This window comes from Sturnira hondurensis, unplaced genomic scaffold, assembly GCF_014824575.4.
Source record: "Sturnira hondurensis isolate 20B ecotype Veracruz unplaced genomic scaffold, ASM1482457v3 Scaffold0000880, whole genome shotgun sequence".
Taxonomy (NCBI): Eukaryota; Metazoa; Chordata; class Mammalia; order Chiroptera; family Phyllostomidae; genus Sturnira; species Sturnira hondurensis.
In genome coordinates, this window is record NW_028073511.1 from 6,597,620 (window position 1) to 6,623,523 (window position 25,904).

At 46.9% G+C, this 25,904-nt stretch overlaps 1 protein-coding gene across 2 annotated transcripts in view; it reads right to left on the reverse strand.

Moving 5' to 3' along the window:
• Window positions 1–7,505: 7,505 nt before the first annotated feature.
• Window positions 7,506–25,904, reverse strand: part of CLIC5 (chloride intracellular channel 5) — a 153,657-nt gene continuing 135,258 nt past the window's right edge. For both annotated transcript variants that reach the window (XM_037054154.1, XM_037054146.1), the window contains exons 5-6: window positions 18,506–18,690; window positions 7,506–12,198 (exon numbers count right to left, since the gene is read on the reverse strand). In XM_037054154.1, the coding sequence (XP_036910049.1) occupies window positions 12,031–12,198; window positions 18,506–18,690 (353 nt within the window). In that variant the 3' untranslated portion in view covers window positions 7,506–12,030. The remainder of the gene's footprint in view (window positions 12,199–18,505; window positions 18,691–25,904) is intronic.

Here is a 25,904-nt window from a genome sequence, read left to right on the forward strand (position 1 = left end):
AAACCACTGAGTCACACCAGCCAGGGCACATGATATTTGGTATTGATCACATTCCCTCTTTAAACCTTGTAGGAAGGATCTGTTAACTGGGATTTCCAATGTCCCTAGGGTTTCAGGAAGAGGCGATAATACTAGCAATATAAAATTAACCACCTGGGGAAGAAAATGTATGAAAATTGATGCTGATGGTTGTGCTACAAGCCAGAGAACCAAGGGATGAACTTGGAAGAGAAGCATTATGGTCATTTATGACTTTTATGGTCATAAATGTGCTTCAAGAGCCTTAAAATGTCTTGTCAGCCTATTTAAGAAAATAACCTCATCTGAACATGTCATAAGCAGATTTTGACTCATATTACACAATTTTAAAATAGGGATGTGGCCTGTAGCAGATTCACATGATTCAAATAACAAAGCATAAATATACGCACAGAGAAAAATCTCCTTCCTACCTTGTCCCCTTCCATTCTATTCCCATCCTTCCCAGCAAAAAAACACTACTCGCTTTCTGTTTACCTTTCCAAGGAATTATTAAAATTTTGCTTTCCTTCATTTTTTCACAAATGGTAGCATGCTATATGCATTTTCATGTCTATTCATATAAATGTAAAATAAAGTATGTATACCTTTATTCATTATAGCATTGTTTGCACTAGCAAATATTTAGAAATAGCTTTAGTGTCTATCAAAAGAGAGGTAATTAAGTTATAAAATATCTACACTGTAAATTAGTATGAAGCTGTGAAAAAAAAATGGAGGCGAACCCTATGCCCTCACATCTGTAGAGTACATTAAGGAAAAAATGTGGGATACAGAGCAGCGTATGCAGTGGGTACTCCAGTGGTAAGAACACAGGGGATAAAGCGTATATTTTTATTTTTGCCACTGAATAGAGAATGACCCGGAAGGGTTCACAAGAAACTAGTAAAATGTTTACAGGTGGTGAAGGAGGTATAATTACCAGGGATGGGGGTGCTGGGACTTTGTAATATTTCTGTTACACTGTTTTGATTTTTGAATAATGCAAGTGTACTTACTGTTTAAAATTAGGATAAAAATGAAAAATAATTTAAAATAATAAATTTTATTATTTATAAAAATAAATAATAACTAAATGCATATCCCTGGAATCCGATGATCACAGCAGGAATTTATCCCACAAATATCCCCTCACACACACTCAGAACACCTGCAAGGAGGTGTTCGCTCCAGCAACACTTCAATAGCGCCAGACTGGAAACGACCTACATGTCTGTTAAATGGGGACTGGCTGAATGAATGAAGGTGCATTGATACAGCGAAACACCATTCAGACATTACAAAGAGTGTGAATCATGCACTCATATGAAAAGCTGTCCAAGATATATTCAGTAAAAAATGCAAGATAAAGAACATTGCCCTCCCATTTTTTATAAAATACACATGAAACATGCATATCCACCCACATATCCTATGTTCTTACCAAACAAGAAAATATATGTGCAGTGTGATGTGTGTGTGTGTACACATGAAGATTTTCTGGAAGTAAATACAAGAAGTTGTCACCAGTGGTAGCCTTTGGAAAGTGGGCAAGAATGTTTGAAGTTGGAAGGCCACCAACTTCCCATTGTAATGCTTATCGAACTGCATGAATTTTCATCTTTTGTGTGCCTGTTTTTTTTAATCAAAAGTAAAGCCAAGCAATGAAAGACAAATACCATATGATCTCACCTTTAACAGGAAGCTAGACAACAAAATAAACAAGCAAGCAAAATATAACCAAAGACACTGAAATAGAGAACAGGCAGACAGTGACCAGAGGGGGGGGGAATTTCGGGGAAAAGGGGAAGGGTTTACAGGAACAAGTATAAAGGACACATGGACAACAACTAAGGGGGGTGGAAATGGGAGGGAGGTGGGGAGCACTGAGAAGGTGGGGTGGGATGGGAGTAATAGACAGAAAACTGTACTTAAACAACAATTAAATTAAAAAAAATAATTATAAATAAATGAAAACTATGCTCCTGTAAAATAAACAACTGAGGAAGCTTTTTATGTACTTACACAGAATAATCTCTAATTTACATTGTTAAGTAATTTGTGTTTTTAATTTTAGCTGTTTAGGGTTTCTCGTACTATGTGTTACCTGGCTCACACTTCTACCTGGTGATCAATTCACACTTTTCATTACTTTGGGTTTGATCACATTACAGCTCTGCCTTTCAGATTAAAATATATATATTTTTTCTTTTGATCTGTCTGCCTCACCTTAAAGGCTTGGTATCAGAGTTCAGGGCTGCAACCCTAACTCCCACTGGCTTGTGGACATGAGCAATCTATCTAACTGCTGTGGGCCTCAGAGTCCCATTCCGTATATGAAAAACAGTGTGCATATAGGAATGTTGAAAGAATTTGAGATGCCAATTTGTACTTCTTAATTCCTTCATCTTTGATATAATATTGAATGTCAACTGTAATGGAATTTTTTTTTTAATTTAAGGAAAGAATTTGAGATGATGCAACTATGTTCTGCTTAGCATGAGGGGACCCCCGGACAGGCGTTCAGTGAGGTGACTGTCGCCACCGCCGGCCACAGCAGCCTTGGGCCGACGCCCTGTGGGTGCAACTGAGGTAGTGTTCCTGTCGGAGCAGAGTGTTCTGCGGTGCCTCCCAGGGGTGCTTGTTCCCATCTTTATACCATGAGTTTTACCCAGTAGCTTTCCCCTCAGGACCCTCCTGATGGCATCTGCTGCCCTCAGTTCATTAAGCCTAACTGTGTTCGAATCTGTATTTATGACAGTGTTTTTCAAAAGAGGGAGTGAGGATGGCCATGTTCTCTTTCTTCATTCTCACAGAGTTGAACGGGAAAAGAACCGTCTCTTCGCATTCTCTCCATTTCATCTCCCACCGTAGCTCTGGGTCAAGTGGTCTCACTGATTATCTCCTTGGCTTTCTGCCTCGATGCATTTATAGGGTCTTTTATTATTGACTTTGGAGCTCTTTGCTAGGTACTCACAAGAAGCATTTTAAAATAGTCTCCAGTGGGCAATTTACATTTTAACTGCTCCTTTCATTGCCCCCCTCAACACCCTCATATAGTTCCCTTTTCTAGAATTAAATAACCACATGATAGCTTTGGGGCTCCATGTCTCTTTTGGATGTTGAACTTGGCCCTGTTGTGGTCTTCATTATGCAGGGTTCAGTTAGTGTCTCATGCTTTTTCACATTCGTCACCTTTCTCCTGGCTTTGGCTTTCAGGTTCTATGGCATCCTGATGAATTAAGGGCCAGAGAGTTAGTGCTGTTGTTGGTTTGATTTCTGAGAACCTTTCTGAGAGTCACTGCCCGGGGGGAAGAAATAGCAAGCACTCCAGGAGTTGGGCGCTGTGCAGAAATGCAGAGGGGGCCAGAGGAAAGGCTGAAGACCACCGTTTCCCTGAAGTCCCCTGTTCCAGGTGGCTATGAAGCCTCCTTCCCCCATTAATCAAACTAGCTTTTAATACCGAGAACTGCCCTGTCTCTTGGGCCCTATTTTATAGGCTGTAGTACTTTGGAGATCATCACCCTAGAAGTACAGATTTGGTGTTTCGGGTTCTCCTGCTTGCACAAACCCCAGCGTAAGGCCTGCCAGCTCACTGTCTCTGTCCTCACTGGGTGCGCAGTCATCTTCCAGAAGGATGGGGCTGGCCTCACTCTGAAGGCCAAACACTCAGCGAATTCTGAGAGTTTCTGGTGGACATGTCTGGTAGAGGATAACTCCTCTGAAGTTCGAAAACTAATGTTTCCAAAACTCTAAGTCAGAGACATTATACATACACACACACCTTCTCTGCCACACATACATACACATACTCCACCACACACACATACACACCTTCTCATAATACATTCCTAATACTCTTGAGACTCTACTAGCAGGAAATACTTTGAGTTTGATCTAAAATGGCAATTCTCACGTGACTTAAAGTAAAGAGTCTTGTCTTTCCAAATTTTCTCATGTTTTCCTTAAGGAGAAATTCTACCTTCTTCTTCTACTTAGAAATACACTAGGAAGCCCCAAGGGGAACAGCGGCCACAGGGGCAGAGCTGAGGGATCACAAGGTGGGGCTTGCGGCATGGGGAACTGGTTGGGACTGGGCAATTTGGGGCACGCAGCTTTGGACTGGTGGGCACAGTGAGGTAAGGTCTGGGAGCAGATATTGTTGAGCAAACCCTTGGTCTTCACAAGTGAGCAAGGGTTTTCTGAAATAAGTAGCAAGTTACTTGTCTGGTCCCAGTAGTGTCTGGCACAGGAACATGGAAATATGATGGACACAAAGCTGTTTATCATACAGGCGGGGAAGCACATTGGTTTCGGTTCTCAATAACAGCTCTTTTTGCTTAAAAATTTACATGTATATTTCTAACTAGACAAGGCCTAGGAATATAACTATTTACAAATTAAGAGTGGTTAATCTTTGGAGATAAGAATTGTAGGCATTCTCTAATTTCTTCTTTTTTGCTTCTCTGCATTTTCTACATTCTCTCTTAACATATATTCAAGGGGAAAAAGACAAATTTGTTTAACCCTCGATTAGGCAGATGATTCTAGGACTAGAGCCACACTCACCTCAATGTTTCTAATTCATTCCTAAATAAAACACCCAATCCGGGCGCAGTGTTGTGGCCCACATGGGAAGCGGGCTAAATCATTACATAATCACAACCATGCGATCCCATAAGCTCTGGCAGCTTTTCATCTTTCCAGACAGACAGATAAATGTTGTATGGACTATTTGAGAAGCATCCACTCTTCAGAACTATATTAGGAACATATTTAACTAACACAAATACTCAGTTTTCTCTCGGCTCCCTGTTATCACTCCATTTCCAGAAACAAGGTGCAGTGGGTGTCAGGGACCTTCCGGGAGTGAAGGGGGAGACCTGAGGCGAACCCAGAAATCTCGAATGCTGTCTCATGACCTCTGCAGCCAACCACTCATAAATATTTTTGAGCAACTAATATCTGCTGAGTGCTAGACAAGGTGAGACCTGGCACAAAATTGGATAACCTACCCTCCATCCCTTAAAGGAGCTTAGTTTCTAATTGGGCAGAGGGCAGTGAGGAGTGACTAACACAGAGGAACGATTCCAGATGGACGGATGCGAAATGGCGTGCAACCAAGCTGTGCTCCGCAGGAGGGGTAGCACTCGACTCCAAGCTGGTCTGAATCACCACATTTGTCTTACATACCTTGTGCGGTTTAGACTCCAAGTCCTACATAAACTCAGAGACAAGAAGGTTTGGAGCACTGAGATATTCTACTCAAAGAAGGCTTAAACTCAAACTTGAGAAAAACTTCCATGCTTTCTATTGAAAATCTTTCCCAAATTTGAGTCTGTTTCACTTTCTACCTCAATAATTGCAGGTTAATGAACCTCACTGCAGGGCCTCAGGGTCACTTTGATGGCATATAGATATAGCTCTCATTGGTTGTAGGCTAGAAGGATAGGGGACTGACATGGGGGGAGGGGTGGATTGACTCCAAGAGAGCCCAAAATTACTTTTAAAAAATCCCCCAAATTCTAATATCCTTGTATTTTCTGGTGATCATCTACTTTCCATTAAAGAAGGCCCAAGTGGAATAGATTGAAATTCCAATTGGTTGAAATGTACTTTCCCTTGAAATAACCCTTTATTAGCAATAAGCACACTTCATCAGGCAAGGCGCCTCAATAACCCCCGTAGGGAAAGGGAAGCCCAGAAAGGGCCTTATTCCCAGTCACATAGTAAGTTAATGATGGACCTATGATCAGAATTCTGCGCTGTTTTCAATCCTGAGCTTCCTATCTCCCCCAGTCTGATACCCACGCCTTTTTCCGCAAGGTAAAACTCACTGGGGACTCTGAGATTTTAGCTACTAGATGTAAAAATAAGACAGACCCAGCTCACAACACTTTTCTGTATAATAAGATACTTTCATTTACAAGTTCACTCAGTTCTCCTCAACGCAAGGCACAGTCACTGCCATTTATATGCCCCTGGGTTTCGTCATGGTACTGACTCGGAGGGATGCAGTATCCCAGGCTTCCTGCCCCAGGTCAGCCTGTTTGAATGCAGACCCTCTGAATTCAAACAATGGAAACACAGAGCATGTCCCAAGTGACCTTGGGAATAAGCTAGTGACAACAAGAAACTTAGCTAATATGCCATTTAGGAAGCCTTCGGCCATCCCTAATAATAATAAACAAACAACACATAACCACTTTCAAATAACCTGGGGTGCATTAGGTGGAATTTGAACCAGTTTCAGAGTTTGCCCATTCAGCAGTTCAGTGGTCCCATCAGCGACCCTGGCTCTCTCCATTCCTGCTGCCTTTCGCAGGCCATTGCCTCTTCCCCAGGCTCTCCTGTCATGGTGTCCAGAGGGTACAGCAGCTGCAGGCCTCACACCCACGTCCAGAGGCAGCACCAAAGGCAGTGACTTAAGGAGTCACTTTCCTCAGAACAAGGAGGTCTTCCTCAGAAGTTCCTGAACAAATATTCCCTCACAATACTGGGTGGAACTTGGTCAAAAGCCCATTCAGGAACCAAACACAGCCAGGAGGATGGGCTCAAACCACTCATGACTCACCCCTGCCTCGGGGTTGGAGACACTCTCACCTGAGTTACGTAAGACTAGGGAGAGGGAGGGTGCAGGGGAACTTGGGGGAGGGGAGCTCCAGGGACGTGGATTCCTGACCCCAACAGAGCTGTGCTAGCGGAAGGCAGGGGTGGTCAGGCTGGAGAGATGCCCACTGACAGCATCTGCTACACCAGCACTGAGGCTGCTGCTCCCACCAGGACTTGTCCTCCGAGTCAGGTGCTTCATCCCATCCAAGGTAATGAGAAGCTAGGTTCTGAGAGACATGGAGAATGCCAGGGACTGCCCGGACCTCCGCATCTTCTAGCAGAGGTCCTTATCAGCTATTATGATGGCTTCAGGCAAAACTTACCGAGGACTCTGGACACCTTAACCCAGAGTCAGTGATGTGGTGCTGAGGTTGGGAATCTCGGGCCAGGAATGCTGAGGGGCTTGGCCGCAGAGGGCCAAGCCTTGGCTGCAGGTACAACGGTACTTTAAGGTATTTCTTAAGTCACTCCTGGACTGTCTCTGTCGGCCTACCCCTAGGTCCTACAGTACAGATAGGAAATTGAAATTAGGAACATGAAAGAACATCAGAATACTTTTTTTTACCAAGTCATGTATTATGACAAAATTTTTGCCTTGCTAAAATAAAAGTCAGTGTGGGGATGGCTAGGTCACAAGCTTTTTGCTTTTCCTTCTCATCTCCTGCCTTTTCTTTTTATTTAGCTTTAATTTTTTAGGAGAATGAACATATTCTCTTTTCTAAAAATGTATTTTGTAACTGGAAGTTTGTGTTTTCTTTTATAATGGAAAATAAAATAACCTTTATTTTGAAAAAAAATCAGTATTTCATACTTGTCATTTAAAACAGCACAGGAAATCCTCATCTCGAAGAAGAAGTCTGATGATCACTTTGGTAATATTTGAAAATAAACCAACTTTATTTGAATCAATCAATACCAGTCAAGACTGGGGAACAAATTTATAACTGGTTCAGATGAGGAAAACATTCAGCAATATCTTCATTAAAAGGCATTTTACATTCATTAAGGCTGGAAAGCAAGGTCTATTATTTTATCACCACAGTCAAAGGTCTTGAGAAAGTCAAGTAACCATTGTTAGGAGTGTCTTTAGAAAATGAAATGTTTGTTCTGTCATAAAAGCTAAGCATCTTTTGCTAAATTAGTTAACTCTCCAGCTTATAAAATGGGATAACTGGGTGGTCAGGAAAGTAAGACAAATTCAAAATCAGCCGGATATTTTATGTTTCAAATATACGTGAAATCTCTAGCTATACAATATATACCTTAGATAACTGGATCCTAAAAACTATGCTTTGCCATAAAACAGATTGCTTTTATAGAAACACAGATTAGCCCAAACCCTCTAGTGTGGCCGTCTATTGTTTTATATTTGGTTAGGGAGGGGAGGATTGGGTCTATTTCTGTAGCAATATTAAATAAACTTATGCACACTTAATCATACCTAATTATGAACTGAAAGGCTGCAGAAACTAAGCTGGGAGAAGAATATTGACAAAGGGAGAGAAACATGCATGCATGCGGTGGGCACATGTTATCTGGTTTGAATGCTGAAGGGCAGTAACAGAAGACAGTCGTCCTTGTGTGCAAAGAGGGCCCAAGGCCAGCAGTGTGACTCCGTCAGTTCTCCTGACCCCAGAACCAGGATGCTTTACACGCACATTTCTTTCTCTAATGCTTAAGATTTTTTTGATGTCATATCCCTTGGGAATCGTGGTCTTAATTTCATCTCTAAGTCAATGCTTCACCTTTCCAAGTAGGGAGAGGCCAGCACCTCGACTTGCGCCGTGCTGCTGAAATGGCTCCAGGCGGGCAGGAACAGGGCTGAGACACAGCAGTACCTCCTGGATATCTGCTGCCTCTGGGCCGGCTTCATGTTAGCTACAGACTCCCACGGGTTTCTCATGATGACAAACTCCTACTAGATACACCTGCACCTTCCTGACTCTACCTCCCTCACCCCATTTCCCCCCCAAGATCTTGCTGGTTCCTGAGACTCTTAGAACTTTAGGCTCTATTCCAGGAGTGATCCATTTTGTGACAATTCTATGATGCTTTGTATTTTCTGTTGGCAAAGTTGCCAGTGGGCACAGATACGGTGAAGAGCTTCTGTTGCTTCCTTCATTTGACAAATGCTAGAAAACATGCTTTTTTCTAATTAAAATTCCAGATCCTCACGGTCTCCCCACCCGTAGAAATGACCACTAGGGACACCACCATTTCCTCGGGAGCTGAAACTAGACTGAGATCCTGTGGCCAAAGAAACTGAGTGTTTTTCACTTTCCAACTCCGTAGTGTGGTGCCGGGGAGCTGCGTCCCTTGTTTAAACAAGATCCTCGAACTTGTGCCTGTGATTCTGGATTGCCAGGGCATTTATTTGACTTCCTTTGTCAAGAGATGAAGGCAGACAACAGAAGGCACTATGCTCTGGATCAATCGAGATTTATTTAGCTCATCCTTTGGAGTTACTAAGATCTTCTCCAATAGCTTCACTCTGGGCCAACCCGAGAGGTAGACAGTGCTGAGGAGGTGGGCAAATTCGTCAGTCACTCGGAGTTGACTCTTGTTTCTGCCTCGGCCTCACCACAAAAAAAATAGTGACATGACAGTCACAGGAGAGAAATAAGTGAAATATAAAAGAGGAACGCAACCAAAATTCATCCCATTTCTGGGCCACACTGAAATGCTTTCTGAGGGACTAGTGTTCATTCAAGACCCCACGACAAGAGTCGCATCCTGTCGCAGAACTCTGGAGCGTGTAGTCAGACCGCACACCGCCAGTCCTCCCTGAGCTGGGACACCTGAGAACCAGCCACGCTGTTGCTGGGGTGTGATATGCTACAAGGTTATGGCCAAACCCCCAGGAGGCTGAAGCATCTAAAGAAAAATCTGTTTTTGAAAAAACAAAGTGAATCAGAAGGTCACATTATCATTATTTAAAAATACTCTGATAAATCTGGTCGTAAGAACTTGAATCTCTAAGTCAATAGTTGCACTATATAATAATGTACTGTTGAAATAAAAAGATATTCCTGATTAAGTATCCCTCCATCTCTAGCTCCTTCCCCTCTTTTAAATAGTTGTAATTAATCATATATCGGCCCTCCATGCCTATTAATATTGTTATTCATGTAAAATTAAGTCAACCACAGAAGGAACATCTAGAAACAACAATATTGATTTGGTTTGGTCTGTTTGTTTTTAAAGACTGCTTTTAAAGACTGGCCAGCTGCTGGAACTCTGAATATCAAATCAAGGCTGCTAGTGTCTGTCTGCCAACCCCTCCGGGGCAGTCGGTCCTCCTGGCATCCTTCTGTTTTCTCTGCTGCCCTGGCTGCACTACACGGCTGTGCTTCAAGACCAGGGCCACCGTGGGGCTCGGGAGAGCAGACTGCCTCTGAGGTCATGGTGCCTGGGACGTGAAGGTACGGGGGGCAATTTCCCAGGACTTCACACAAATTAAAAGTCCTTTGAGATCATTCAGGCTTTCATGCCCCAAGAGTCCAGTTTGGGGCTTTTCCTTAAGGTAAAAAAAAAAAAGACTATTTCCTCACCAGTCCTCCATTTTAAACACCTCCAGAGACAGGTTTCCAGGGAGCTGTGGGAAGGATCCTTCAGAGGGGGAAATGAATCAACTCATTCTGCCTTTCAAAACTCTCAGGCTAATAAAATGTCCTACTGAGGAATTTCCTCTTCCTCAGTGGGCTGAAAGACACCCCCTGGTTCCTCTCCTTTCTGCTCTGATCAACGGGCCACTTTTTCCTTCCGAGATCCCCAGAGGCAGGTAGGTCCGGGGATTGCTTGGGTTAGAATTTGTTGATGTTTCTATGGAAAAGACCCATGCCACTCTGCTCTCCCTGAGCAATGAGCCAAATCCTGGGGCTTTCTGGCACCTGGGAACCTTGCTCTCCACTGACGGGCACCGGAGAAGGAAGGATTGTTGAAGGTGGAGGGCTGCGGCGGGTGGATTTCCTCACCAGGAGTTCCCTGGGAGGGGGAGCTGATGATTGGGTCATTTCTCTTAGTTCCCTTTGCCCTGGTCCCCACGCTCATGCAGGGTAAGCTTCTAAGGAGGTGAAACTCAAGAACAACAACTAAGGAGAGCAATATTATCTAAAATAAGGTTTCCTGGTCTTCATCTGGTAGTTGAGTCAGATGGTAAGAACATTAACCCAGATGGGCATATTTTTTTTCTTAAGTTCAAACCACATGGTTTCCCAGTCAGAAAGACTCAAGGACTTTCTTCCTAAGGGTCCATGATCATGCCACCTCCTCACTGAGACTCTCACCCACCAGAGGCTGCCCAAGGGCACCCAGATAGAGATCCGCATCCAGAAACAACTTAGAGAGCCTGCAAAGTCATTTTTGGCCAATTCTTGGGTTTTTGCTATAAGGTTAGTAGTTACATGACATCACCAGTTCAAGACTTAGTTAGATCATGAGACAGGAGACCTGTCCTCAAAATTCCCAGGGATCGGTGAGCATCATAAAGGACTCTTTCACGCTCACCCATGCCTCTACCTCCCATGCATATCTGTTTTATCATGGATCAAATCTCACTTGTAGATAAACATAGTCAAACCCAGGCATGTAATCTGCAACAAATCAACTACCCCTAAGCAAGCAAACCCCATGGCTGGTAGACCCCCATGGGCCTTTTGGCATCAACACTGCTCCCCTCCCCTCCCTGCCCCAGTCCCCCCACCACCCCCAGTTTGGAATTGCATGTCAATTTCCTTTTCTGGCAAGGCCCAGGCAGCATGAAAACAAAGGTGCGTGTCAGCCAGGTGCACGATAGCATTGCAACATTCACAGCACTGCGGTAAACTGAGACTGCTCCCAAAGTGCCCAGTGTGACAGGAGTGTCAGAAAGTACTGAGTGACTTGAGGTGGGTCTGCCAGATGCCAAAATCCAGCCTGCTTAGTTCCTCTCCATTCACTCTCTCTGTCTCCCCTAAGAGCAGGGGAGCTCTTTCTAATAAGAATTAAGATGGCATTTGTCCTTGGCCTTGGAGTTACTGACAAAGAGGAGGACAGAGGAGGACATGGCATTGCATGTTTCTAATGCATCTGAGGAGATAGTTTGATATTGGCAGAAAGGGCCGGGTGACGATCCCGTCCGCGGGTTCTCCAACACTGACCCCAGTACACCGAACTCAGACCAGGCCCAAAGGCTGGGAGTCTGACTGTCTCTAGCATTTCTGCTTGCAGATTCCTGTGATCAGACGGGGTTGGCGCTGACCTTCACAAAGGACAGCAGGCAGAAGTTCTAGGGAAGCCAGCAAGGTGCAGTCTGACCAGAAAAGAGTTTCTCAAGGCAATGTGGGAGAGAGTTTGTGAAGCTGGAGTCCTTTGGGAGAAGCTGAGCTCTTCTGCAGCGGTGATGGGGCTGGGTGGCCGTGCTCAGGATCGGTTGAGGCGCTTGGCGACGTCGGCGTAGGCCAGCTCTATCTCCGCGTCGGCGGCACAGGTGTTGGTGAACTCGTCCCGGGCGTAGGCGTTCTTGAGGTACCGCCACAGGCCTGTCATCTCAGCCGGGAAGTCATAGTTGCGGTATTTCTTGGCCACAATCTGCAACAGAGAAGGCAGGACAGAGATAATGTGAGGCCGGGAAACCAATCACTGAGAGGGTGGTGCCGGCGTGACTCAGCGAGTGCACACGGTAAAAATCCCTCCGTGCTTCGCGATGGGCCAGCAACAAAATGTCTGTGATACAGAGGGTGATGCTGTGTTCTCATTTTATTTTAATGTATTTTGTTCTGTATTATTTTATTTTATATTTCTTAATATAATTTGTCCTTTGACCTAATGATTCAACTTCTAGGGATTTTTCCTTAGGAAATAATCATGTATGTACAGAAAGATTTAGCTACACATGCATGATCACAGGACTATTTGAAATGGGAAAAAAAAGGTACAGAATTCAAGGATCCAGCAATATATGGGCAGAGAAATACGTTATCATACATTACTACAGTGGTGTCCTGGAGAGCCATTAAAATGATGCTGCAGACGGAACTCCAGTGATCTGGGAAACTCTCCAAAGTAGATCATTACATTTGAAGTGCAGTATAACATGTTTTGGGACATGTACGATGACCAGAAGTATACGCATCAATGTATTGCCAATGGTTATGTTTAACTGATAGAAGTATAGTCAATTTTTTTCTATTTTCCCTTATCCATTCTCTTTTACATAAGCACCTTACTTATAGAAGGGAATAAAAACATAAAAAGTAAGTTAGACTTTGGAATGCCCATCTAGGTTTAGGGTATTTCGCGGGAGTAATAGTGAACAAACAGTGATTCCTGTGCTCTCCCTCAGTGGCCAGATTGGGGGGCTGTTGGCTTGGGCGCTCTGGGGAAGGGGCGTCTGTGCCAGGAGGAATGGTAGCACAGTGGGTAAAAGCACGGGCTCTGGATCCCAGCTGACTGGGTCTGCAATCCTGACTGTACAACGAAACAGCCACGTGACCTGGGACTATGTACTGAACTTCTCTGAGCTCCAATTCTTTTAGCTCTAAAATGGAGGTAACTAGAACCAACCTTAGAGTAATAAATTAGTTAACACACACGGATGTTTACAGAGGTGGCTGACTCAGACTCAGGTCTCAGGAAATATCACCTATGATTCTAATTCATTGAGACCCACCTTTTATGTATTTGCATATATTCCTTCATAGAGAGGGTCAGGGTGGTCTCTTTTATAAGGTCTCACTAGCCAGGGAGCACTTCACAGACATGTGACCTGCGTGGTCACACGGGCCTCACACAGAAGGGCCCTGCTCTTGGTTTAATGTTTTGTCGTCAATGTCTAGAAATTCCTAATTCTTTGTTAGGAAAAAAATGAGGGGGACTACGCATTAGCTGGTCCTTCCTCTAGGCCCCCAGGGGTGGGGTGAGGATAGCAAAGGGCAGCCTCTTTCCCAAAGTACTGACTTCTGACTCCTTCACTTGCTTTCTTCTATTTATAGAGGACCGCAGACCACTGGCCCCAGGATCCTCCCACTCGGAGATTCCCCAGGTCAGCCAGTTGGGGCTTTCATCCTCTCTTTGGTTCCCCTGGGGAAGCTGTGCTGAGTGAAGGACAGTGGCGACCCACTGCGTGGAAAGCTCAGTCTTGTAGCTAAGATCACATTCCCGAGGAGGGTGCATTCTACTCCTACACTTCCCTAAGTCAGTTTTGCACTTTTATTACAGCACAAAGGTCTATTGTATTCCAAATCACAGTTACTGTAGTGTCTCTCCCACCTCCCTAGGTGTGAGCAGCGTAAGGGTGGGAACCACAGCTTCTTCATTTCTGTTCCTCTCCATAATCTTGATAATACTCTTGATAACAGTAACCGCATAACATCTGTTTGCTATGTGCTCTCCTCTGGGCACTGCTTTGAGTGCTTTATGTTGCTTAAATCAGCCCTGGCTGGTGTAGCTCAGTGAATTGAGCACGGGCCTGTGAAGCAAAAGGTCGCTGGTTCGATTCCCAGTCAGGGCACATGCCTGGGTTGCAGGCCAGGTCCTCAGTAGGGGACACATGAGAGGCAACCACACATTGATATTTCTCTCCCATTCTTTCTCTTTCCCTTCCCCTCTCTGTAAAAAATAAATTAATAAGCAATATTTTAAAAATAGCTGCTTAAATCACTAAATAACTCTACCAGGCAGAATGTATTATATTCCCATTCTGCAGATGAGAAAGGTAAGTTAAAGATGTTAATAGGGATTCAATAAACAGTTGTATTTAATCTTTGCCATCTTCAGTTATCCTAACATCAAAATGCATTTAGTGTCAAATGTAATCAAATTTCTTAATTTTAAAGACTGAAGATCATTAGCACTGAGCAAACTGAAGCCTCCAGAGAGTTAGTGGCTTACACAACATGACACAGGAAAAGAATTAATTCAACCAATGCTGTGGAGTAATCATTAATATTTACTACAGTCCCTGCTTTCCAATCCACAGTTCTCTTCACTTTGCCACTCAGCCCTATGTAATTGAAAAAGGAATAGCTCTACTCAGAATCTCTCCATCCAAGATTGCTCTATCCAGCAAAGCTTTCATGTGGAATGGAAGGGCAGATAAAGTGCTTCCCAGATAAGGTCAAGTTCAAGGAGTTCATCATCACCACGCCCTTATTATATGAAATGTTAAAGGGACTTATCTAAGAAAAAGAAGATAAAAAATTTGAACAGTGAGAGGACAGCAAACTCATAGTTATTAACAACCACACCTAAAACAAAAGCAAACTAAGAGGACAGCTAGATCAGGAGCAGAACCATAGAAATTAAGATCACATGGAGGGTTAGCAACAGGGGAGTGGGAGGAGGAGAAGGGGGGAGAAGGTACAGAGAATAAGTAGCATAGATGGTAAGTAGAAAATAGACGGGGGGAGGGCAAGAATAGTATGGGAAATGTAGAAGCTAAAGAACTTGAGACACATGGACATAAACTAAAGGGGGGAATGGTGGGGGAGGAGGTGTGCAGGGTGGAGGAGAATGAAGGGGGGAAATGGGACAACTGTAATGGCATAATCAATAAAATATATTTAAAATAAGAATCTCTCCAGGGCCAGTTATTATGCTGTTTTTGCTTATCTCCAAGCCCACCCCTGCACATATTTGCTTCTTTGACATGCTGGGGCTGAGGCGGTGCAAATCATACTTCTGCCTGGCCTATGTCTCCCTGTTAGGCTCTACCAATAGGGGGCACTAAAGAGAAAGGCCCAAGGCTGGAGGCAGGACACGCCCCTTCCTGCTGGTTTCCTGTTCCCGATCAGTCTTTTTTTGTTCCTGTAACAGCAGCTGCATCCAGTTTTCTGTTTTGCCAGCATCCACAGTGTATTCACACCAGCTCAGAAAGGCCAGCACAGAACAATGACCCATTGCAGAGGTCGGGTCCCAGTCCCAAGGGCCATCTTCTGAGCTTGCCCTGCCCTCAGAAGTTCAAGGCCCCTCACTGAAATTTCTGAGTTTTGATAATTCCAGCCTCTTCCATTTGCTGCGCTCCACCCTGCCCCAGAGTCAGTAGATGCCGCCTAAAGGTGGAACTTCATTGTACATTTTGTCTTCCCCATTCTTCAGTACTAACTACTTTTTTATATTAAATTCTCTTTGTGAAAATAACCAGTTTGGGGTACCCCTCCATGTTGTGTCCAGCTTAGGTGTGGCCAATCAGCAAAGGTGAGAGATGGGATCAGAGTCCTTCAGCAGGACACCGCCAAGAAGAAATGCGGGGGCCAGCACCCACCACCAGTTCTCCTTGGTCTACCTCTGTTCACTGCAAGCTAAGGGACCCCTGGATTTGCCCACAAGCCTTGGAAGAGGCAGCCTAATGAGCAAATCTGTGCAGCAGAGGCGCATTACAAACCGACGGGTAGAGCAGCCTCAAGTCTTGTGATGATGGAATGTAACGTCAAGCTTTTATATAATGAGCATGAAAACAGAGCCCACCATGTCCCCCCCGCCAGAATCTGCAGACCTGCCTTAGTCACAGAACTGGTTGTTTCTTCGGGTGTTGGCTTGACCTGGGGAGATGAGACCTAGAAGGGAGCCAGACGATGAAGGTTCAAACCAGGCACTCAGTGAGCACGTGGGCCAGGGCCACTTGGCATCCACGAATGAAAGATGAACTTGAGAGAGAGAGAAGAGGAGAGGAGAGGAGGCGGGGAGAGGGCACACATAAGAGTGAGGGGTGAGGATTCGCACAGGAAGCTCTGATGTTTGCAGGAACTTCCATGCTCATGTTCTGAATTTGCTCTTTCATATGCAAACACTTAGCTCCCACAGCCCAGATTAAGCTTTGGCATCCTCAGAAGCTGAGCTGGAGGCGTGCCTTGGCTCCCCCTTCACTGTTTCTGCACATTAGAGGTCTGCCAGGTCTCTGGGATCTGATAAGCTGCATCAGCAGAAATCCAAGGAGACAGGAGGCCAGGCCCAGCCTTTGTGCCCTCGCAGGCCACCCCCCCTCTAGTCCTCAGCCTCTCCCAGGGAACCACTCACTAAGCTCCATCCAAGGACAGGGCCGTGACTTAGTCTTTTAGGGCTGGAAGGAGCTGGAGAAATTTTAGGATGAAGCACAGGCCTTGGAAGACCCATTTGTTTACCTTATTCACCAGGCGGTTCTTGAGCCGGTGGTCAGTACACGTTTGAGTGAGAGAGAAGGAGGGAAGGCAGAGAGAAAAAAGGAGCAAGTGGAAATAGGATCCTTCTTTTAGGCGTGAGAGGAAGGAGTTCCAGAAAGAGTAAATGACCCGCCCCAGGCTTGTGCTGCCAGCTGGTAGCAGATGTAAGACCAGAACTCGGGTCTCCTGACTTCTAGAACTGGGGTCTTCCCATACCATGACACCGTATGACTGAATTGGAATCATATTGTCCTTAATCGTGCCATTGTTCCTCAGGAAAAGAGAATAAAGGGTGTTTGGGGGTGGAGTGGGGTGTGCACTAATTAATAACTTCAAAGAGAAGTGGCCGGACCTACAGCGGACCCCTGGCTTGGCCTCGAACCCAAAGTGTCTTCATGTCGATAGGCTCCGCTTGCCCAGCGCACCGACACTGGCATGCGTGATTCCCTCCCAGCCCCCAGCTCAGACGGAGCCCATGGGGACACCAGTGCACAGCCAGCAAAGTGATTTCATGATTTCATGATTTCAAAGCTCAGGCTGGAGTGTGCTGTGGTTGGAGGGAAGCCTGCCTATCTGGCCCAGGACTTCAGCTGGAAAAGACAGGCAGATACCCAGCTGATGAGTGATTGAATCTGATTCCTCTCAGAGACAGGCAGACAGAAACTGGGTATCGTAAAGACACGACTGAATGATAAATGAGCACTTAGGAAAGGGCCACCATATGGCCATCATCATGCCGAGAGAGGCCCTATCCTCATGCAGCTCATTGTCTGACTGAGACAACAGACATAAGTGTGCGTGCAAACAGAGCAGTCTAATTCTGTGACCCCACTGCAGTTTTCTCCAGGTTGAGGAGGGTCAGGAAAGGATGTGAGAAGCGTTAGTTCAGAAAACGTTCCGGGACACCACTGCTGTCTGCCAATGAGGTGAAAAGAGAAGCCCTGCCTCCTGTTGCTGCAGAGAATGAAGGGCAACAGGCTGGGCCCGGGGTGGGGGCAGTGCTTTTTGAAGGCTGTGTTCATCCCCAGTCATTCAGAACAGGCAGGGCTGCCTCGTGAGGCCGAGGGCTCTTCGTCCTCAGAAGTCTGCGGTCACTGCCGCACAGAGCCTGTCACAGACGCACAGAAAGCGACTCGACTTGGGATGACCTCGGAATTCCTTTCTTTCCAACTCACAGATCTTAAGGTTTGTACTGGAAAGGATTATGCTGCCTGTGGAAGGTGGTCAGAAAGCAAAATGGTAAAAAACTCATACCGCATCTTGCAGCCTCCCTCTCAACTGGCAGAGGAGGAAGATGATGCCTGCCCGCCCCACAGGGCTGCTGCAGGGAATGAGGGGGCGGGTCTGAGCACAAAGGAAACGTGCATACTGAGGGCGCACTTAGTGCAGATGGGTGGCCAGTGAAAACCTTTGAGAAAGAGGCAAGGAACAGGGCTTTGGAGTGATTGGGACTATAGATATTTGATACGAAAACAGCAACCATTATATATCAAGCCCTTACGATATGCCGTGCATTTCCTGTGCATTACCCTCCCAACAACCCTAGAAATAAGCAACCCATGCTTATTTTACAGGTGAAAACAGAACCTCAGGTGGCCTATACAACCAACATGCAGGGGAGGCTGGCTTGGGGACCTTATTCATGTGACTTTGGAGCCCAGGCTCTCAGGCAGTCCTGTCCTTGGCTCGACCTCACAGGTGACCCCAGCCCCAGATGGGGTAGGATGTGGCAAGCACTTGTGTGGGTAGAGGTGTCTTACTTTGACCACGTGGAGCTTGGGCAACAGGTTGCAGTCGGCCAGGGTCAGCTCATCCCCGTCCAGGAACTTGCGCCGGGACCCCTTGTCGTCGTCCCCGTGAGTGTTGGCGTCGATCTCCTCTGGTAGAGGGGTGCTCAGGTAGTCATCCAGCTTCCTCAGAGCCTTGGTCAGGCCTCTCTCCAGGGCTGGCAGGGAACGGCAAAAGAAGCGTCAACCTTGCCACCACCGGATACAGCCCCAGTCTTCAGAGCAAAGGAGCTCATCCCAAATCCTGGCCCCTCATCACCCTGCCAGCTCCCCAAACACTCCAGATAACTTGGCAGCCCTTCCAGCCCTGCAGTAGAAGGGGGCCTGAGAAAGCAAGCCCTAACCAAACAATAGACGCTAGCTAATCTTTTCTTTAAACATAGAGAGATAATAGATATGCTGATAGAAGCAACCATTAGCATGTACATCAAAGCTTAGTGCTGCTTATCTTCAGAAGATGCAACAAGAGTCAACTTTCATTTTTGCTTATGTATATTTTTCCAATATTCCACAATTTACCCACATAATTTTACGTAAAGAAGGGCTGTTAAATAGATAAATAACAACTGCATAGCAGTCCCAGGACAGAGGTGTGCACGAGGTCTTTGGGAGGCGTTAACTACGGCCAGCCCCACCTGAGAAGGAAGGGGACAAGTCTTCCAGGAGGACAAGACACGGGAGAATGAGGGGCCCTGTGTGCTGCCCCCAGGGAACCAGAGGGCATGAGGGAGACATGCTTGAGTTTAACCTGGAAGTGAGACGTTGCAAGTTCCTCAAGTCAGTGCTGCCCAAAATGGAAGGGCAGTTTCCGGGCAGTGGGCCCCACTGGACATGCGTGGTCACCGCTGCACAGAAACCTGCCAGGGGTGCGGCTCCAGGGGTGGGCGTATATAGGAGGAGGATGTGGCAAACGACTTTGACGGCCTTGCCTCAATAACTACGTCTTCAGTCACTCATTTAGTCACAAGAGCAGAACAGAACACTCAGGAGGAGAACTCCAGAAACTCGCTCTCCCTGAGCGGACCACCCAGAACCCTAGAGACTGTTCCAGTGCCGCGGCACTGACACCGAGACTGTCCCCGGGACCCAGGGAGTGCAGGTGGCGCAGGGGGCTGGCTGTCTCACTCCTGAGCCTCTGCACCTGTGTCACCAGCCCATCCATCTCCAGCAGATGTGTCTCCCAGACTCTGGTTTACCACCTGGCACTGAGGCCACAGGCATCGGTCCTGATGTTAATTCCAGCAGGTAAAAAGGGGGTGCTGTCCGTGGGAGAAGAGCTCAGTGGACTGTCTTCTGTTCAGATTCCCCCAAATATGCTTTCTGTTAACCACGCCTCAAATAACCCGGATTTGTGTCTTCACAGAAGGCCTTTTGTTTGAGACAAAGAAATGACACCAGCCCAAGATAAATCCATCGAATGCTAACTGGAATGTTTAAAAACAGGCTGGAGGTCGGACATGGTTTCTCAACACTGCCTTCTCACTGGTGTGGCATTCGAACTCGTACTTCTTCATCTGCTTTGTGTTTCCAGTTTGAGAGGAGAGACTGAGCAAGGCTGGGAAAAATGCCTGTATTCCCCTTAGCGATTGTCTAGACCGCGATGGGGTTGCAAACCTATTCAAGAGCAATAGTGGAGGGTGGGTACTCAGCAACGCGTATTATGCTCCCTCCTGCTCCAAGAACTTGTGATTTACATTGGGTTTGTTTGCTCCCTCAAACCCTTCTACCCTCCTCAGTTTTGGAGATTATGACAAAATCTTAATTATAATGAAGGAAAAAATCAAACAGAGTACCTGTTGAAATCCAACCAACCAACAACATCCGAGAGAGACACATGATGGGACGTGAGACGTCACAAGTTCTGAAACCAAATGCTTCCTGGAGACCTGAGCAGGACGCCACTCAAATCTGTGCCTGAGTCACCTGGTCCAAGAACCGCTGTGATATTTGGTAAGAGAGGCCTAGGACAGCACTGAAGCTCCTTGGGAGGATTGTTACAGAACAGCCACAGGGATGAAAAGTACAGCCCAGGGACTACACTCAGTAATATAATAACTCTGTATGGTGTCAGATTGGTACTAGTTTTATCAGGGTGATGGCTTTGTAAATTATATTAACTTCTAATTACTGGGATGTGCACCTGAAACTAATATAATATCGCGCATCCACTGTGATTCAAAAATTCAAAAGTATTTTAACATTTTTTTGACTATCTCTCTAGTGATAGCTCGAGGTGGAAGGGTGAAATGGACAATGGGCGTGGTTACTGCCTTGCCTCACGACTGTGACCTACCGCGTCACACCACACGCCGGCCGTTCTGACAGTGTGCTCTGTGTGTCGGACTCATCAGTGACATTTGTGTTTTGGCCCAGGAAGGTGAAGGTTCAGTTGGTGATAATTATGGTAGGGAGAAGAGGAGATGAGGCGGCGGGGATGGGGCCCTGTGGCCTGGAGCTAATGCTGTGTTTAAATTTTGACCCCGCCCAGGGTGAACTTCATGTGAGGCTGCTAAGACTTTCACTTCAAGGTCCCATAACTGCATGGGCCCCTTCCAAGGCCTTGAAGTTGACTTTTTAAATCCCTTATTAGGACTCATTGTATTGGCTTCAGATCCCACAAGTCTTGGAAACATCCCTCATCTTGGCACTCGATAACTGGGACCTTGGGCAAGTTTCTCAGCTCCACGGAGCTTTTGTTTTCTCATCTCAGCTACGGGGCCAAAGCAATCTAACCCTACAAAGCCATTGTGAGGACTGGCTCAGGTGCTCCAGGGCCCACAGTAGGACGCCCATTAAAGACGGCCATTGCTGCCACACCACCAAATGTGACAAGTCACCCTGCTCTCTGTCCCTCACCCCATACCTCCAGTCAGTATGTTCCTGAAAAAAAAAAAAGCAAAGTGTGGCAGAGAATGACAGATTCTAAGAAGCTCCAAGTGTGAGGCCCAATCCCTGGAGGAGGCAATGAACAGTCCAGAGCTGAAGCTTTGCTCCTCTTGCTGATTTCACATGCAGCCACAGCCGGATCCCCAGGTTCCCTCCGGACCCTTCTCAGTGACAAGCCGTGTGGAGAGGCGCGGCCAGAGGGAAACAGACGCCACAGGCCTGTGTGCTAACACGCTGCATATTATCGAATAACAAACGCCAGCGCCAATACGCTCCTTGCCAGTTCTTTTCCATCCGAGCTGCCAACTCACTCCTCTGACCCTGGCTCAATCTGGCATTCATAGAACTTAATTATCTCTTTCGGCTGACAGCACCCAGGTCATGAAACCGTTGCTGTTGAACTTTCTGCTCTGGTGAACGTGAGGGGAATATGAAAGAAACCAGAGTAACCAGAAGACGTTCATTCCTGCAGTGTTCGCATTTAAAACCCTCGTTCCAAAAAGTGTCGTCTGAGCAGTGGGACGGGTTACCCGCAGACTGTGGCAAGCGGGCCTGAGGCCGGAGACCCCGAGACTCAGGGACACCAACGTCCCAGGCACTTGATGGATCCCCAGTCCTGTAACTGCTTTCTTCCCCTCTCCGCCCCACTTTTCCCATAAAGATTTATTCCGTACCACACACAAACGCACTGGCTAAAACATGTGATGAGGAAACAAGGGGGAATAGTTCATAAATATTCTCAGCCATATGCAAACAATCTCAAATTTATTTTTCTCTTTTTTAAAGAGGAAAAAAAATCCACCCATTCCATGATCACTTCCAGATTCATTGAGGTTGATATTACATAAGACCCAATATTGTTTTCTCGTCATAGAGAAATAATGACTTGGAAACGGCAATTTGAGCTAAGAAAATAATATACTCTTACCAGGGCACGGAGGCTGCACGGGGACCCAGGAGCCAAGACTAGCTCAGCCTCCAATGAGCCCTTGCAAGCGCAGCTCGGCCCTGGTTCACTGGCACGCTCTGCGGACCTGGGGCGGGGACAGCACGCAGCCGTGCAGACGCCCGGGGCTCTGGTTCACTTGCAGCAGAGCTGATGCCACAGGTGGTCCTTGAAAGGACTGGCGCAGCTCTGTGGGCCCAGGTTGCCGTACTCTCGCTCTCTCTGGCACGTGAACTCGCAGGGAGATGAGAACCGAGGATCCACCCCTGACTGACACCCCTGACTGACTTCTGCACAGGGGTCTGTGTTCCACTCTCCGTGGAAGAGATCGTGGCTGTGGGGGGCCGGTTCCAGGCCAAGCACCTTCTGCCCCTCTGGGTCCCTCTCATCACTCTATTTTTTCCCCAGCACAGTAAGAAACAAACTCCCTGAATTTCTGAAGTGGACTGGGGTGTCTATGTCATCTAGCTTTTAAATACACAGCGAAGCGACAGAGATGGGGATCAGTGCTCATCTCCATTTAACAGATAAAGAAAACGGGGTCTGGGGCTTGTCAAGGCACACGCACAGGTGCCAGCAAACCGTTCAAACTACTCCGGGCGTACAAAGATGTACCTGCCTTTGTTTTTAACTATGTGGTTTTCCTACAAGCTCCCAGCCCTTGTGTGGTGGGAAAACAAGTTCAACTTAGTGCACTCTGGATTATAACCTAGTCTGATGTAACAATCTAGTAGTCCCTCCAGAGACCTCTCAGTCGCTTTTGCATGAATATGCTCATTTTCCCAGACAGCCTCCGCGTCTGCTCTTCTCCCTGAGTGTGTGGGGGTGGGGAACCTCCTGGGACCTCACCACACCGAGAGCAAGTCCTGGGACCCAGGGGGTAGCAGGTTTGGGGGGGACACCAAGGCAGGTCATGCATCTCTCCCAGTTATGCTGAAGCCCTACTTCCCCCCAGAGTAACCTCCAGACATCGCCCCGAAGGCGATGGTCAGAGGCGGGCTGCTGGCCTCCCTCCAAAGCCTGGGGCAGCTGGGGCAGCCAAGGGCCCCACTGGGCTTTATAGACAGGTCTCTAGTTCCTTGACCCCTGCCCCTCTCTCTTCCCTTCATCCCCAGGTCCCCTGGGTGGAAGGGGTGACCTTTCCTGTTTGTTTTCCTCTGTCAAAGAACCCGTCAACCACAAGGCAGCAAGCCTCCCTGTGAGCCGAGTCCTCCTGGCCTGGTTCTGGCTGTGCTGAGATGAAGAAATAAAGGAATTTAGAACATTTTAAGACAATAGCTTGGCTTGCAAGGCTACTGTGTTGTTGAAAATGCTATTCTGAATATCAGAAGCTAAATGTTGAATTCTTTTTTCTTTCTTGGAATTCCTCTAAAGAAACCCTCATCTCTCATGGGGCCGGTGGATGCCTAGGACAGATTAGAATCATGAACTCAGAAAGGCAGAGAAAAATAGTTTCAAAATAGTAGCCCTACTGTAGGAGTTAGGAGGAAAACCAGGATTTAAAAACAGACTGTTCATTCTTTATTTCAATGCCTCTGGTTATCATAACCAAAGGGGAGGGGGAGGGGATGATGAGGGGAGGGGAAGGGTCATCAAGGAATGTGTATAAAGGACTTATGAACAAAGTCAAAGGGGGGTGGGACTGAGAATGGTCGGTGAGGATGGCTGGGGTCGGGTGGGGGGGCAGTGGTGAGGGGAAAATGGAGACAACATTACTTGAACAACAATAAAAGAATAAGAAAGAGAGGGGGGAAAGAAAGAAATAATAAAAACAGGCCATTGGATTCCAAAACGTAAACTTCCTCCACTCTGCAAGGTGTCTCTGGGTGCCAAGGACCACCCTGTGGCTTCCTGGGGGCCCACCCACTGCTCACCCCCCTTCCCTCCCAAGGGTGTGGCCGTGGGAACATCTCTCTTCAGGCCCTCCCTTCCAGCTAATCTGATAACACATTTGTCCTCTGCTCTGAATGCCTCCCTGTCAGCCCGAATTCTTGGTGCCCTCCTGGGCGGTGACCGGGTCGAGAAGGGGAGAGCCCCCAGGACCCTCCACACCGTCGCTCAGCACCACGCGCCCGCTCCGCCTGGGCTGGGACCGATGCTGCCACCTTGTCGGTGTGCCAGCAAAGCCTCAGGGTGAAAGGGAGGCAACCACTCAGGCTTTGCCTGTGAAGAAAGAGCTATCTAAATATCGAGAAACACCCAGAAGACTGAACAAAGTTTTTACTTTTCATCCTCTCATTTGGAATCATGTGGATACAACCAAAGGATGAAAAAAAACCCAAAAAGTACAGCTCTGGTCCAAGGGAGACCGAGGCCTATGTTTCTCTGGCTATCCCATATTCTTGGAGAGAACGTACAAAGATAACCGTCCCTACTGACATTTGATCATTTGAAACATAAAAATAATGTCATGGGAACAAGAAAACCAAGCCATAAGGATTTAATAGCACCTCTCCCTCACCTTTTGGAGGAAGAAGCCCTTCTCAAGAGCAGAGAGAGGTCAGATCGCAAGATGCCCAGGGCCTCGAGCCCGGGAGAGAGGAGGGCTGAGAAGAGGAGACATTGGCCAGGGAGGCAGACAGTGGACGCTCCTGTTTTGAGGCAAGATAGAGGTGCTCTAAAGTTACATTTAGGAAGTTCAGCTTTGAGGTGGGAGTGTAATTCCCTGCCCCACATGAAACCTTTTGTAAAGATCTACATTCACTTTCCAGCTTGGGGAATTAAAGTCATGGGGCTTTTCTTCCTCGGAAACAAGAGAGACGGTACCAGTGGTCCAGTGACGGTTGAGTGACATGAGGATGAATGACCACACAGAAGCAAGATGATCAGGCAGGTGGACACTGGGGGCCACACCCTCTGATCCATGGTGGCCCTTTGAGGACACATAGCAAGTTAGGGGTCCCTCTGTCTCTTTAAACATTATCTATGGTGGGCCCTTACCACACCCTGAGGCAGAAATAACACAGGGGTGTGGAAGGTGGGAACTGGGCTTTCCTTCAGTTTTGCTTGGCCCTCCTCGGTGGTGCCCAGGCCCTATGACTACGTTAGCATGTCACAGGCATCGTCAGGAAAGGGTCAGAGAGAGCCTGGGGTGGGGGATGTCAGGTAGCCCTGAACCAGGCTCCCCTGAGAGGCCTCGTGATGACGACACCATGGCAGAGGGGTGCTCTCTGCTGTCCGAGAGCCCTGGGTTTGAATGCTGGTTCTCGCTGTTCACACGTTGCCACTGAAGCATCTAGTGTGGAGTCTGGTGCGCAGTGGGACTTAACGACAGGGAGATCTTGTTATAATGGCTGTAGCACTTAAGTTGGTAAGAGAATGGGGAGGGAGGGGAGAATGACTGAACGTCTGAGAGCAAGAGACCGACTCCAGGCAGAAGCTGTGTGAGAGGAAGCTGATGGGAGCACCTGGGAACCTCTGGGTGCAAGGAGAATCCTGGGGCCCAGAGGAGGAAGCTCGCTCTTGCATTTCCCAGCACGTCCAAGACCCCGAGTCTCCTGGAATCACCTCTTTGAATTTGGCATTGTTCACTCCAGTGTA